The 15770-nt window shown below is 47.9% G+C and overlaps 1 protein-coding gene across 1 annotated transcript; it reads left to right on the plus strand.

The window, feature by feature from the left end:
* The first annotated feature begins 513 nt into the window (after positions 1-513).
* On the plus strand, positions 514-15508 carry LOC121405357. Its single transcript, XM_041596025.1, has 4 exons — positions 514-737; positions 14887-15064; positions 15126-15159; positions 15211-15508. The coding sequence occupies exons 1-4, from the start codon at positions 514-516 to the stop codon at positions 15354-15356; spliced, it is 582 nt and encodes a 193-aa protein (XP_041451959.1). The 3' UTR covers positions 15357-15508.
* Positions 15509-15770: the final 262 nt, after the last annotated feature.

Here is a 15770-nt window from a genome sequence, read left to right on the forward strand (position 1 = left end):
AAATAATTATATAAAGGCATCCACTTCTTATAATCTCAATTTTTTAATTTTTTTCGCCACCATTAAAAACAATTTTGGTAACAAATCATTGTTGTTTTTTGACAACAGGTCACAAGGACATCAACAAGCTTTTGCCTGTGACCTCTTCAAGCCGTTTACGAACATCTTCCGCCTACCAAACTACGCCGACACAAAAAATCAAGTCACCCCTCACTCCGAGAGCAGCAAGTAGTAGCCCTGCTGCCAGGACCAAATCGGTTCTGTTTCCTTCTCACGTGACCCTCAAGCTCTGACACACAAAGGCTCGTTCGTCAGTAGCCCCGTCAGCTCCCGCCACTGCCTTAATCCGCCACCTCTGTCGCTCTGACTAAATTGGTCGCCATTGGCCGACTTTCCCACCTGGCAGAGCGCATCTCCGCCGCACCTTCCGTCTCTCTCGCCGAAGTCCGCCGAGGAGAAATCCTCACTATGTGGACGGACGTCGAGGCCGAGTACAAGGCCTGCTCCGCGGTGATGGCTGACGAGGATCCAGCAATCCAGGCTGACATCCAGGCGGAATGCGGAGAATGCTATGGGGCATTTGAGCAGTGCCTCAGTGACCTCAATGCTCAGCTGGCCACAACCACAGACCATCCTCCTGCACAGCCAGTCCATCCGTCTCTCTCGCCGATGTCCGCCGAGGACAAATCCTCACTATGTGGACGGACGTCGAGGCCGAGTATAAGGATTGCTCCGCGGTGATGGCTGACGAGGATCCAGCTGTCGACTGCCTCCCGTCGATATTGAGGCATTCTCAGGGGACTACATGCGCTGGTTGTGATCAGCAATACTAGATTGTCTCCGGTTGAAAAGCTGTACTACCTCACCGAGAAGACCCGGGGGATCCGAAGGCCATCGTAACGAAATCCCCCCCTCACCAATGACGGTTTTAGCCCTCCGTAGCCCATATGAGAACAATCGGTTTTTGGTTACCAACCAGATTAACATCCTCCTCTTCTTGCCCCGCGTAACTTCCGAGTGCAGGCGTGGTTTGAAGGAGCTGCAAAGTACGATGCAGGGGTCCTTAATGCACTAGCTGTCTCCAACGTCTGTACCGACAATTGGGATAGTCTCTTAGTGACCATCTGTGCTTCCAAATTGCCAAAGTTGAGCCGGGCGTTATGGAAATCGTCCGTAACGGACGAAAAGGAGATGCCGCCCTGGAAGGAAATCGACTCCTTCCTCACTCAGCGATACCTAACGCTAGAGGCTATCGAGAGCGACCCTTTCACTTCCCAAGGCGCTCCGAATCCTGCACCCGCCAAAGGCAGTCAGAATCCGCCATCCTACCAAAGCCAGTCCAATCCGTTTTGTTCCCAAGGTAGTCCTGTTCCAAGGACAGTGCAATCTTTCCAAAACAACGTGAATCCGAGCAAGAGCTCGTGTGATCTTTGTTCCAAGGAGAATCAATTTCCTACAAATGATCGTTGATGCTCGCTCCAGCTGCATAAAGCAAAAGCAGCTCTGCTTAAATTGCTTCGCCAAAGGCCATTTGCTTCGAGAATGTCAAAGCTCCCACATTTGCAACAATTGTGGAGGACGACACCACACGCTTCTGCATCGTGGCAATCCAGCGAGTCACATTCCATATTAGTACTTAATTCCACATCTTGGCCAGACGTCAATCGACCAGTACCTTCCGCAGAAAATTCAAGTTCTTCCGAACCTTATCCTAACGTTCAGACGTATTTCGCCTCCGGCACAAGCTCTGTCCTTCTAGGCACGGAAATTATTAATATTTGTCACCTTGGGAACACCTTGGGGACTCGGGCTCCGAGGCAACGTTCATTACGGAACGCCTTTTCAACACGATTCAATTGCCATTCCAACGTATTCAGACACAGATCTCCAGCCTCAATCAGACAGTATCCGCTCATTCCGATAAGCTCTGTCAGTTTTCCATTCGCTCCCCAACGAGGCTGGGTTTTCGATTAAACGCCACGGCCTATGTTATCCCGGAATTGGCAAAGAATCTTCCGTTGCATCTTATCTCGCCAAGTTTATTGAAAGATTTGCCGAGTCTTCCATTGGCGGATCCTATATTCTTCGAGAGCTCACCAATCAATGTCCTGAGTGGAGCCGATATCCTACCATCGGTAATGTCAAGCGGCTTACAGCCCAACATATGTGGCTCTCTTCACAGCCAAGAAACCATTTTTGGTTGGGTGCTCACTGGTCCCGTGTCCAATACGGCGGGCTTTGCACGCGATTATAATTGTACATATTGAATAAAACCTGAAGAACTTGGACCTGCACTGTTTTATCTCGGGAACTGACCTGTGGAACTGCTGAGACGCCTTACGCTTAATCACCTAGGATCTCTAAAAAAATTTTAACTCTACAAATTTATTAGAGCTTACCTCTTTTATCATTAAAGGCTTACTGATTTCATTAAAGCATTCGACTCTGTAAACCACTCCTTTCTAGCACATAAACTTGACCTTTTAGGGTTTCCGCTGTAATGTCCTATTTCAGGCTGAGGTATGCATCAGCCTGTCCAGGGTCCTGAATTACAAGTTATTTCTAATTCACGAGGACTTTATCGGGAAAACCAGGAACTTTGCCAGAAACTGAAATAAAAATCACAACACTTTTTGGTTCTTTTAATTTTAATGTGTTTCTTTATTCTTCCGTATTCTTCCGTATGATTATTCTACCCGGTTATGTTATGTTTTAATTGTGCTACGACGCGTATGGTAGTTTGATTCGACTGCCGCCCTACGATGGCTGGTGGACTGCCTCCCACGATGGCTGGTGGACTGCCTTTTTATAGATCGGCCGGCCTTCCATGAATGTCTTATAGATATCTTATTTCTACTCCAGACCGTGGGAAGGGTTCTTACATAAATATCTATGGCCGAGTTATAGTCTGCGCGTGCAGACGGGCTGATCGGTAACAGAAGGTTACCTAATCATTTGCCCTGCAGTCAGTGTCCAATATTCCCAATAAGGAAAGTCGGAGACTGCTGACTGGCTTGCGCATGTGGGGGGTTTTGCTCGGTAATCGAGAGTTACCTAAGCAATCGCCTCCCAATAGGTGTCCAATGCCCCCGGTAGGGTGATCGATATGCACCGGTACCGTGGGAAAGGAATGTAACTTTAGGGAAATTTGAGATTTTTACTTAGCGTTTATTTATACGGTTATAAGTCCGCCGAGGACAAATCCTCACTATGTGGACGGACGTCGAGGCCGAGTACAAGGCCTGCTCCGCGGTGATGGCTGACGAGGATCCAGCTGTCGACTGCCTCCCGTCGATATTGAGGCATTCTCAGGGGACTACATGCGCTGGTTGTGATCAGCAATACTAGATTGTCTCCGGTTGAAAAGCTGTACTACCTCACCGAGAAGACCCGGGGCGATCCGAAGGCCATCGTAGCGAAATCCCCCCTCACCAATGACGGTTTTAGCCCTCCGTAGCCCATATGAGAACAATCGGTTTTTGGTTACCAACCAGATTAACATCCTCCTCTTCTTGCCCCGCGTAACTTCCGAGTGCAGGCGTGGTTTGAAGGAGCTGCAAAGTACGATGCAGGGGTCCTTAATGCACTAGCTGTCTCCAACGTCTGTACCGACAATTGGGATAGTCTCTTAGTGACCATCTGTGCTTCCAAATTGCCAAAGTTGAGCCGGGCGTTATGGAAATCGTCCGTAACGGACGAAAAGGAGATGCCGCCCTGGAAGGAAATCGACTCCTTCCTCACTCAGCGATACCTAACGCTAGAGGCTATCGAGAGCGACCCTTTCACTTCCCAAGGCGCTCCGAATCCGGCACCCGCCAAAGGCAGTCAGAATCCGCCATCCTCCCAAAGCCAGTCCAATCCGTTTTGTTCCCAAGGTATTCCTGTTCCAAGGACAGTGCAATCTTTCCAAAATAACGTGAATCCGAGCAAGAGCTCGTGTGATCTTTGTTCCAAGGAGAATCAATTTCCTACAAATGATTGTTGATGCTCGCTCCAGCTGCATAAAGCAAAAGCAGCTCTGCTTAAATTGCTTCGCCAAAGGCCATTTGCTTCGAGAATGTCAAAGCTCCCACATTTGCAACAATTGTGGAGGACGACACCACACGCTTCTGCATCGTGGCAATCCAGCGAGTCACATTCCATATTAGTACTCAATTCCACATCTTGGCCAGACGTCAATCGACCAGTACCTTCCGCAGAAAATTCAAGTTCTTCCGAACCTTATCCTAACGTTCAGACGTATTTCGCCTCCGGCACAAGCTCTGTCCTTCTAGGCACGGAAATTATTAATATTTGTCACCTTGGGAACACCTTGGGGACTCGGGCTCCGAGGCAACGTTCATTACGGAACGCCTTTTCAACACGATTCAATTGCCATTCCAACGTATTCAGACACAGATCTCCAGCCTCAATCAGACAGTATCCGCTCATTCCGATAAGCTCTGTCAGTTTTCCATTCGCTCCCCAACGAGGCTGGGTTTTCGATTAAACGCCACGGCCTATGTTATCCCGGAATTGGCAAAGAATCTTCCGTTGCATCTTATCTCGCCAAGTTTATTGAAAGATTTGCCGAGTCTTCCATTGGCGGATCCTATATTCTTCGAGAGCTCACCAATCAATGTCCTGAGTGGAGCCGATATCCTACCATCGGTAATGTCAAGCGGCTTACAGCCCAACATATGTGGCTCTCTTCACAGCCAAGAAACCATTTTTGGTTGGGTGCTCACTGGTCCCGTGTCCAATACGGCGGGCTTTGCACGCGATTATAATTGTACATATTGAATAAAACCTGAAGAACTTGGACCTGCACTGTTTTATCTCGGGAACTGACCTGTGGAACTGCTGAGACGCCTTACGCTTAATCACCTAGGATCTCTAAAAAAATTTTAACTCTACAAATTTATTAGAGCTTACCTCTTTTATCATTAAAGGCTTACTGATTTCATTAAAGCATTCGACTCTGTAAACCACTCCTTTCTAGCACATAAACTTGACCTTTTAGGGTTTCCGCTGTAATGTCCTATTTCAGGCTGAGGTATGCATCAGCCTGTCCAGGGTCCTGAATTACAAGTTATTTCTAATTCACGAGGACTTTATCGGGAAAACCAGGAACTTTGCCAGAAACTGAAATAGAAATTACAACACTTTTTGGTTCTTTTAATTTTAATGTGTTTCTTTATTCTTCCGTATTCTTCCGTATGATTATTCTACCCGGTTATGTTATGTTTTAATTGTGCTACGACGCGTATGGTAGTTTGATTCGACTGCCGCCCTACGATGGCTGGTGGACTGCCTCCCACGATGGCTAGTGGACTGCCTTTTTATAGATCGGCCGGCCTTCCATGAATGTCTTATAGATATCTTATTTCTACTCCAGACCGTGGGAAGGGTTCTTACATAAATATCTATGGCCGAGTTATAGTCTGCGCGTGCAGACGGGCTGATCGGTAACAGAAGGTTACCTAATCATTTGCCCTGCAGTCAGTGTCCAATATTCCCAATAAGGAAAGTCGGAGACTGCTGACTGGCTTGCGCATGTGGGGGGTTTTGCTCGGTAATCGAGAGTTACCTAAGCAATCGCCTCCCAATAGGTGTCCAATGTCCCCGGTAGGTTGATCGATATGCACCGGTACCGTGGGAAAGGAATGTAACTTTAGGGAAATTTGAGATTTTTACTTAGCGTTTATTTATACGGTTATACATGTAGAGATATTTAAAGAGGTTTTACTTAGTGTTCATTTATGCGGTTATACATGTAGAGATATTTAAAGACAGGTATTCCTGTGTTGTGACGAACCATGGGGAACCATGGTTCGTTACACCCCCCCTTTCTTCCGGTAGGAGGTGGTGTTGTAGGGCTCGTTGAATTTAGTGGTGGGTGTCTCGAATAATAACTTTCACTCAAATCAAGAAGCGAACTGATTTAGTAACTGGAGAACTCAGCTATATATAGCGTTTTCCCTTTCTTTATAGGGCCGTTGCGGCCGTACGTAGCCGCTTTTCTTCGAACAGGGCTCAGGTTTCGTCTTAGCGGGTTGAGCGACACTTTTCCAGGTTATTGGTGGTATTTCGCTGCGGGGGGTGATCGCCGTTCGATGTCACGTGTGCTGAGTCCTCGACTTTTCTGTCTGTAGGCCGCGCGTGTGCTGAGGTTGATATTTATTTTTCTTTGTCTTGTCTCTTGCTGTGGATTTTGGTGGCGCATGTGCTGAGTTTTCATTTCTTTGGGTGTTGAACTCGTCATTTGAGAGCGTTCGTTACTTCCGTTGTAGTGGGGGTTGGTTACATATTCTGAGCCCGCGGGTTTTTGGTTCTTGGCTGCGCGTGTGCTGCGTTCTCGTCTTTAGGTTCGTTGGCTTTGGCTGGTCAGCTGCCAATATATAGAAACCAAAGTCGGGGCTAGGGGGATTGCGGGGGGCTAGTGGTAGTATTTGCCTCGTCGGTGGCATCCCTGTCCTCGTGGAATTCCTTCAGGTCGTTGATGTTAGCTAGCAACCTTCGCTTTTCGGCTGCCCGGATGCTGTAGTTTTACAATGTTCGGTGATGCAAAACCTTTGACTCGGTAGGGTCCATCGTATTTCGGTGCCAGCTTAGCAGCGAATCCGTCGGCCGCGTTGGAGAGGTGGTGTTGTTGTAGAAGTACTAGGGATCCAATAGTGGGGCGCCATTGCCGGCGGCGGAGGTTGTAATGCCTTCCTTGTTCTTGGCTTGCCCTCTGGATGTTATTTCTGACAATGGTGAATACTTCGCTGAGTTTGGTTGCCTAGCCGAGAGCGGTCTCTGGGGGGCTTCCGGTGCCTGTCGTGACTTCGTCATAGAGGGCTCCAGGCAAACGGGGCTCTCTTCCATGCAGTAGGAAAGCTGGGCTGAATCCCGTTGACTCCGAGACGCTGGAATTTATTGCGAGGGATATTTCCGGTAGTAGCTCATCCCAGGTATTTTGACGATCCCCTACGAATTGGGCAATCATGGTCTTGACCGTCCGATTTTCCCGTTCCGTTGGATTTTCCTGGGTGCAGTATGGTGCGGTATGTTGCAGTTCTACTCCTGCTGTCTGTAGAAATGACCGAAACGATCGACTTGTGAATTGCGTGCCGTTGTCGCACACAAAGCGTTTGGGTATGCCGAAATGGCTCAGGATTCGTTCTCGGAAAGCCAGTTCCAGGGTAGCGGTGGTGGCCTTTTTGAGTGGTACCAATTCGACCCATTTCGTGAAAGTGTCAAAGAAGACGAGCAGCATCGTGTTTCCTTTCTTTGATCGAGGTAGTGGTCCAACGAAGTCAGCGCATAGTGTAGCGAATGGCTCTTCGGCTTTGCGAGTGAGCATCTGGCCCACCGGCTTGCGTTGTTGAGCTTTGAACTTCTGGCAGCTTACGCAGCCACGGACATATTTCCTCACGTCTCGGTAGAAACCTGGCCAATAGTACCGATGGGATATTCGGGTGATGGTTTTCCTGACCCCTAGGTGGCCGGCTGTGGGTTGGTCGTGGCATTCGTGAAGTATTCTGGCTCGTTGATCTTTTGCTACGCAGAGTTTCCATGCTATATGGTCGTCGTCGTCGGCGCCATGGCCCAGATGTCGATATAGTTCCCCGTTAGCATAGGTGTAGTCGGGGTATTTCTGAGGCTCGTCCTGGACTTGTTTTATCCGGTGCTGGAGCCACGGGCAGGCTGTCTTCTCCTCTTCGATCCGTGCGAGTTCCTAATGGCTGCCTGGATAGTGCATCTGCGACTACGTTCTGTTTACCCGCTCGATAATACACGTCATATTGGTATTGCTGAAGTTCGAGGGCCCATCTCGCCACTCTACCGTAAGGGCTGTCAAGCGTTTTTAGCCATTTTAGCGCGAGATGATCGGTGATTACATCGAATCAGTACCCTTCCAGGTAGCAGCGTAGTTTTCGAATGGCCCAAATGACCGCTAGGCACTCCTTGTCAGTAGCGGAGTAGTTTTCTTCCGCCTGGTTCAGTCGTCGGCTGACATATGCTATGACTCGTTCTTTGCCTTCGATTTCTTGGGTGAGAGCTGCGCCAACTCCTAGATTGCTCGCATCTGTTTGCAGCGAGAACTTGACGTTGAAATCGGGGCACGCAAGGACGGGGGCGGTCGTCAGAAGTGTCTTCAGTAGGTCAAAAGCAGCCTGTTGTGCTTCGGACCATACCCATGGTTGGTCCTTCTTGAGTAGGCGAGACATCGGTTGGACGACCGTCGCGAAGTTTGGTACAAATCTTCGGTACCAGGACGCCATCCCGATGCATTGACGAAGCTCTTTTAGGTTGGTGGGCGGCCGGAGTTTTTTGACGGCGGCAATTTTGGTCGGGTTCGGTGTGGATTCCCTCATTGCTGATCATATGGCCGAGATACTTGACTTGGGTTTGAAAGAACGCGCATTTTTCCGCATTTATCCTTAGGTTCGCTTTCCGGAGTCGGGACAAAACCACTTTCAAGTTGCGTAGATGTTCGTTAAAATCTCGCCCCACGATGACAATGTCATCTAGGTACGCTCCATATGGCTCCATGTCTGTACCAATCACGGTGTCGAGAGCACGCTGAAATGTTGCCGGTGCCGAGTGCAGTCCAAAGGGCATAACCTTCCATTGGTAGAGGCCCCGGCCCGGTACGGTGAAAGCTGTTGCTTCTCAACTTCCGTCGGCCATGGGGATCTGCCAGTATCCGTTTTTCAGGTCGAGTGTGGTGATGAACCGCGCGTTTTGTAACCGTTCCAAAATATAGTTGATCCTCGGCAGCGGGTATGCGTCGGGGATGGAATGCGTGTTGAGTTGCCGGTAGTCCACGCACATGCGCCATTTTCCATTCTTTTTACGGACGAGTACAATTGGGGCGCTGTGGGGGCTCCGGGAGGGCTCGATGAGGCCTTCCGAAATCAATTGGTCCACTTGTTCATCAATTATTCGCATGATTGCTGGGTTCTTAAGATAGTACCGCTGTTTTATGGGCCGGTTATCCCTCATGACAATAGTCATCGCCAAGCAGATGTCCGACGTCCCGTGGAGGCCATCAAATTTTGGTAGCTCCTCATCTAGAAATGCTTGGATCTGCGGGGCTAAATCTGGCGGCCACGGCTCCGGGACTGGTTCAGGCTCATGTTCTGTTGGGTCGGCGGCTTCGGAGTCAAGTGGTTGGCGTGGGTCTTCGGGTAAGAGGGTTGTATCGAAGGCGCTGGGCGGTTCGATCCTCCGTTGGTAGTCGCTTATGTGGGCGACGATGGGTGTGGTGTCGACCATGGGTATGATTTTTTGGTACGCTGGGTGTAGTACTCGTGTTATACTACAGCCAGACTGGTACGTGAACAGGTGAGTCGCGATGACGCCTCTGGTATCACAAACATCATGTCAGTACGCGGAAGGTACTCCATTGTGTGGGCGAGGATCGGTGTGGCGTCGGCCGTGGGTATGACAGGGCTGCGGTCGGTGTATCGTGGGGCCATCGTACTGGTTTCCGGGCCCGCGTTGAGGGGCTCTGTGGATATCAGTTCAATTATGGGCCCCGACCATGGTGGGGTCAGCGTGGCTGTTTCCCTTGTTGCTGGGCTGTTGATCTGTTGCTGCCGTTGTCGGTGTCGATGTTGTTGTCTTGGTTCAGGGCTGATTATCGTCTCTGAGGGTGTTTCTATGTTCACTTTCTCCTGGGAGGAGAGGGTACTTACATGCTCTGTTGCTGGACTTGGACCTGGGCTTCCTGTGTCGAGCGCCGGGTTCCAGTGCGTTAGTGCTTGTCTCGTGGGTGAGATTCTCGTAGTTTCTTTGGGGTATGTGTCCCCTGTGGTTGGCCTAGGACGCGGTTGCTCCGTAGTGACCGTGGGGCTCGTTTTCCCGTTTGCTTGATTGTTGTTTCGTGTTGTTGGTTTCGGCTTCATGTTCGTGGGCCGGCGCTTTGTCTCTGCTGGGGCTGGGCTGGGTGTCGTGTTCTTCGTGGCGATCTGGGTCGTTTTGTTCGTTGGGGTAGGTCGTGGTCGTGTGTTCGCTGAGGTTTGTATGGGTGTCATGTTGGCGTGGCTGGGTGCCGAAATTGTTGGGATAGGTTGCGGACGTATGACGGCCGCCGTTGGCTTCAGTTTCTGGTGTCGGGGTTCGTTGCCTTGTACTCTGTTGGTCGGAACGGTGTGGATATGTGGTGTGTGGCACTGATCTCGTAATTGTAGAAGTGTGGTACCGCACTGGATCGTTGTTTCAATGGCGCATAGGAAGTCCATGCCGACGATAACTTGATCCAACATGTTTGGTAGGACAAGGAGGGGTATTTGAACTTCTCTTTGATCCAGACTGATGTGCGCCAGTATAATCTGGGTGATCTCTCTGACCGAGCCGTCGGCCAGGCGTATGCGGACGCATGCATCTTGTAGGTTGGTGTTGTTGTCTAGTTGTCGGGCGAGGTTTGCACTGATAAAGCTTCGGGATGCCCCTGTGTCGACGGTGGCTTCCGTTGCCTGTCCTCCTATGGTTACCATTGCCACTATCCGGTTCTCGTTCATGTGTAGCGGGGTTTTTGTTCGTGGGTCGGGGCAGACGTCGTTCCCGGCTGATCCCGTGTCAGTCGAGGACGCGAGTCGTTTCCCGACGTGTTCTGGCGACAGCAATCGATGGTCCGGGTGCCGCGCTTGCCACATTCCCAGCAGAATAGGATCGAAGGATTTTGGCATTCATATGCCGCATGCCCTGCTTCACCACACCGGCGACAGGCTGCGTGTGGGTTGGCGACGGGGGTCGTGATCATGCGATGTGCCTCCTCGGGTTTTGCCGTACTGGTTGGGTTGGATGGCTGTCTCCTTGGTGAGTCTGCCGAGTCCCAATGAGGCTTCCGGAATGGTGTCCGATTGGAGTCGCCGCTCCTCTGATCTGTAGCAGGCCGTGCGTATCTGGGCGTGTGTCGTGGCGGTGCGAGAGTGCTCGGGATGGTCCGCTCTTGAATACTCTCAAACTCCGTGGCCAGCAGTGTTAGCTGTGACAAGTCCTGCAGTTCGTGGCGGCGCACGTACATCTGGTAGGCTGGGAGGGCGTTGTCGTAGATCCTGGTTAGCTCCTTGGTTGCGTCGTACCCAGCGTGGTGCATAAGTAGACGTATCTCGATGCGGAAATCTTTGAACAGTTCCCCAGCCACTTGCTTGCGGGCTCGGATCCGGTCTTCCAATTGTTCAAAATACCGTGGTGGCAAGAAGAACGTTAAGAATTCCTGGCGGAAATTTTCCCATGAGGAACTTTGTAGGCGGCTGGTGCGGAACCAACGACTGGCACGGTCTGTGAGAAGTTCGGCCATGGCCCGCGGCAGATGGTTTGTGTCCACCCCATACGAGAGCGCGCGTTCTTCGAGCAGTTCGATGAATGATAGAGGGTCATCTTGGCCGTCAAACTGGATTCCCCACTTCTGGATGCGTTCCGCCATTGGTGCAGCGTGGTTGTAGTGGTGCCCTTCGGTCGATCGCTGGCAAGACCCTCGGTACGGGTGCTGGGTGGGTCTCTGTAGCTAGGGGCCTTGGAAACGGGGCTGCAGGAGTGCGGTATTCGGTGGCTGCGGGGACTCGTAATCCGGTCTTAGGATCCATTTGGCGAGTGTCGGATGGTCCAGGAGTAGTGGGCAGTGGTGACTTGGAGCGAGAGCGTGAGGCTGGTTTGGCATAGTGCCTCTCGAACTCTCCTAGGCGGACCCAGGCTTCTTGCGCGAGTGGCCCAGCGACTAGAGCGGCAAATTTCCTTCGGCGTTCATCGACCGTTCCTTCGCTGCCGAATCCGAATTCTTCCGCGAGGACTTCTAGTTCGTCCCGACGGAGTTTGTGGATCCAGCCGGTCCTGACCCCTGGATTGGAAAAGTGTCCCGCAGGGTATGCCTCCTCTGGTTGTTCATCGTCGTGATGTTCCATGTTTATTTTCTGTTGATTCTTGGCAATGGGTCACTGTTAAACGGCACTTTTAGGATCGGCACTGCGTATATTTGGGGTGGGTCTTTAATCCACGAAGTCCCTGATTTCGGTTTTCTTGAAGTTTCCACGAAAAATCCTTTAAAGTCCCTGCTCGGGCGCCACTTGTAATGTCCTATTTCAGGCTGAGGTATGCATCAGCCTGTCCAGGGTCCTGAATTACAAGTTATTTCTAATTCACGAGGACTTTATCGGGAAAACCAGGAACTTTGCCAGAAACTGAAATAGAAATCACAACACTTTTTGGTTCTTTTAATTTTAATGTGTTTCTTTATTCTTCCGTATTCTTCCGTATGATTATTCTACCCGGTTATGTTATGTTTTAATTGTGCTACGACGCGTATGGTAGTTTGATTCGACTGCCGCCCTACGATGGCTGGTGGACTGCCTCCCACGATGGCTGGTGGACTGCCTTTTTATAGATCGGCCGGCCTTCCATGAATGTCTTATAGATATCTTATTTCTACTCCAGACCGTGGGAAGGGTTCTTACATAAATATCTATGGCCGAGTTATAGTCTGCGCGTGCAGACGGGCTGATCGGTAACAGAAGGTTACCTAATCATTTGCCCTGCAGTCAGTGTCCAATATTCCCAATAAGGAAAGTTGGAGACTGCTGACTGGCTTGCGCATGTGGGGGGTTTTGCTCGGTAATCGAGAGTTACCTAAGCAATCGCCTCCCAATAGGTGTCCAATGTCCCCGGTAGGGTGATCGATATGCACCGGTACCGTGGGAAAGGAATGTAACTTTAGGGAAATTTGAGATTTTTACTTAGCGTTTATTTATACGGTTATACATGTAGAGATATTTAAAGAGGTTTTACTTAGTGTTCATTTATGCGGTTATACATGTAGAGATATTTAAAGACAGGTGTTCCTGTGTTGTGACGAACCATGGGGAACCATGGTTCGTTACACCGCCGAATCTTTTGAGATGGATGTTTAACTCCTTCTCTTCACCTGTCAAGGTTACTTCTGAAGTACCACAGGGTAGCCATATAGGCCCCCTTCTCTTCAGAAATAAAGACATTTCACTCTTGCTTGCAATCCGATCTCAATAACTTTCAGTCATGGTGTTGTGCAAATATGTTACACCTTAATGCCTCGAAATGCATAGTAATGACATTTCGTCGGTCCAGCCACTTGTTGGGTCCTTATAGCCTCTGCGGTGGTTCTCTTGAGAGAAGTACCTTTGTTGATGATCTGGTGTTAAACTAGACCACAAGTTAATGTTTTCTGAACACATTTATACCATGGTAAATAAGGCCATGGGCGTGCTTGGGTCTATAAAGAGGTGGTCAAAGGAATTTGACGACCCCTATGAACAAAGACTCTCTATATCTCGCTTGTTCGTCCGATTTTAGAGTACGGCTCTTGTGTATGGTGCCCCCAGTACAAAGTACACCAGGACCGTATAGAATCAGTCCAGAAAAACTTTTTACTTTTTGCTCTGCGTGGCCTTAACTGGGATGCAGGTGTGAGACTGGCATCTTACCCTCGTAGATTGCTTTTAATAAACCTTCCAACTTTAGTTAAGCGTAGAAAATTTTTATGTACAGCCTGATTAAGGGTGACGAAGATAGCCCTGACTTGAAGATCCGCATAAGCTTAACGATTCCTATTATATCTAGTAGAAACATTATTCCTTTGTACCTTCCACTTTTTAGATTAAATTATTCCTTGCATGAACCGTTCAGGGTTTTATACTCGGATTATAATTCGCTCTACGTTATAATATCCACCACTAATTCCGTTTCTTTTCTTAAATCACTAAAACTAAATTACCTTTCCCGTAATTAGGATCTTTTAATGTTTAGCTCATTTAGTTCTGTTTAAATCAAATTTTACTCGAATATTAGTCTAACCCCTATCTTTCCAGCATGTTCGCGATCGGTTCGGTAACACCCGTCATGCGGCAGCACCCCTCGGTCGGATGGGCGGGAGGAGGGTCTGCGTTTCTGCCTGGGTTCCACGAGTAACAGGCTTCGGTTTGGTGTCACATGGGCCACTTGATGTTGCCGTCATTGTATATCAACATCTAGACAATACAAAAAAAAGAAAATGAACGTGTTAGTCGCTTCTGGGGACGCAACTCTACTTATACCCGTACTCAGTCAGTATATACATTTTTGAGCTTATGATTTTTAAAATTTTAGAATTTAAAAAAAATTTACATTTTAAATTTTTTTGCTATATATGTTATCTCCTACATCTCCTCCGCTAGAGGGTGCTCGCATACATAACGCGGCAGAGTGTGCGAGCAAGAAATAGAATGGATAGCAGGTCTCTTGCTGAAGTAGGCGGGGAAAGCAACTGAAGATGAATTTCTTTAATCTGGCTTTAATTATGATCTGATGTAATTCAGGTTCCGCTATCTGGTAGATATGGGCATTCTCTACGATACTGCGTTTTTAGTTTTATCGCATCTTTAAAATTGTGCCTGCCACAGATTTTCGTCCTTTGTGGTGGCGGAAGGGGGCGGGCGAAATTTGGAAATACACTTGTAGCAGTATGATATCACATGAGTCTGGAAACCAAATTTTGTTGCTCTTGGTCTTATACAGGGGTGCCACAGACTGTCAAACCGACCGAATTCCAACTGAGTTGGTTTGCTAAGTGCAACAGCATACTGTCTCCATTGGTTTTTAAATCTCTAGTATTATGGCTAGAGATTTGGTTAAATTCACTGCTCAAACCCACTTTACGCAAAGAAAGTGTTACAGTTTTGGAAAGTTTATTAAATTTGTGATATATCTGCATTAGAATACTTTAAGAATTCACTTGGTTTAGTCTCTCTATTTACATTTTACGAAATCTCTAGTAGAATTGCCATTCGGTGTCGACGTCCAAAACCAACTCAAATTTAAATCTGGCCACCTAGTTCTTTTGACAATTTAATTTTTTTCGGAGTGCTAAATTCGAATGATATTATGCATTTAATGGTTTTAAATTAGAGATACAAAAAATAACTTAAGTTTACATCATTTGAATTTCCAGCCGTGGCAAAATAATTGCGTAATTAATGAAGACTCTGCCGCTCCAAATTTGTATATTCGTTGGCAAAGTGTGCTATCGTGTGTTAACGTCAATGTCAAAAAGAAAAATAGGTCGAATAAAGCTGAAAACGAAAATGTAAGTAATATTTTGTGGTTATTTGATTTTAATTGATTATAAATTATACGGGAAAGCACAGAACACCAGAGCTGTCGAGGATGCTGCTGAAGACGGTAATTATGTGCATTTTAAACTTTAATATAAGCCAAAGAGCGATTTTTCAGAAATCGCAGCGAGAAAAGTTAAGCTCAACATGGAAATGGACAGTGTGGATGGTGTCAGCAGAGCTGGAAAAATTGTGGCTGGAGCCAGTAGCAAGAAGGAGAAGCCGTCATTAGCATCTCTAATGAAGACGAGAATGTTACCATGAAGGAGATATCCGGGGGGATTCGGTCATTGAATGCCACCATCTAGTCGGCAAATGATTCAATGGCCATGGGTGAACGCATGTGCATTAGGCTGGGCCAAAAAATTTTTTTTCGAAATTCAAACGGGACACCCCCTAGTTTTTTTTACCTTGGATTTAATAGTAATTTACATGTTTTTATTTATATATTTTTTTTTAATTTTTATAGATTGCTACCGAATTAAAAAAAAATTTTAATCAAGAAATTTAAAAACAAATTTTTTGCTGAATGAGTTGGATAATTGGTGAAATCTATTGCATATATATTGATACCATTCATATCGTCATTAATCAGTTATTGGCAGTAAAAAACCTACACAAGTTTTTGCGAACTAGTTAACTAAATATATCAACCTCAGCTAAACTTCTTGATTTTCA

This window comes from Drosophila obscura, unplaced genomic scaffold (genome assembly GCF_018151105.1).
Source record: "Drosophila obscura isolate BZ-5 IFL unplaced genomic scaffold, ASM1815110v1 contig_9, whole genome shotgun sequence".
Lineage (NCBI taxonomy): Eukaryota > Metazoa > Arthropoda > Insecta > Diptera > Drosophilidae > Drosophila > Drosophila obscura.

What these genes read in the sequence shown, in the direction of transcription:
- LOC121405357 (XM_041596025.1), top strand. Translation starts at nt 514, where the DNA reads ATGGCTGACGAGGATCCAGCAATCCAGGCTGACATCCAGGCGGAATGC. An exon ending in AGTATAAGGATTGCTCCGCG is followed by an intron (nt 738 to 14,886) that starts GTGATGGCTGAC and finishes GTTTTAAATTAG; the next exon opens with AGATACAAAAAATAACTTAA. An exon ending in CGAGGATGCTGCTGAAGACG is followed by an intron (nt 15,160 to 15,210) that starts GTAATTATGTGC and finishes GCGATTTTTCAG; the next exon opens with AAATCGCAGCGAGAAAAGTT.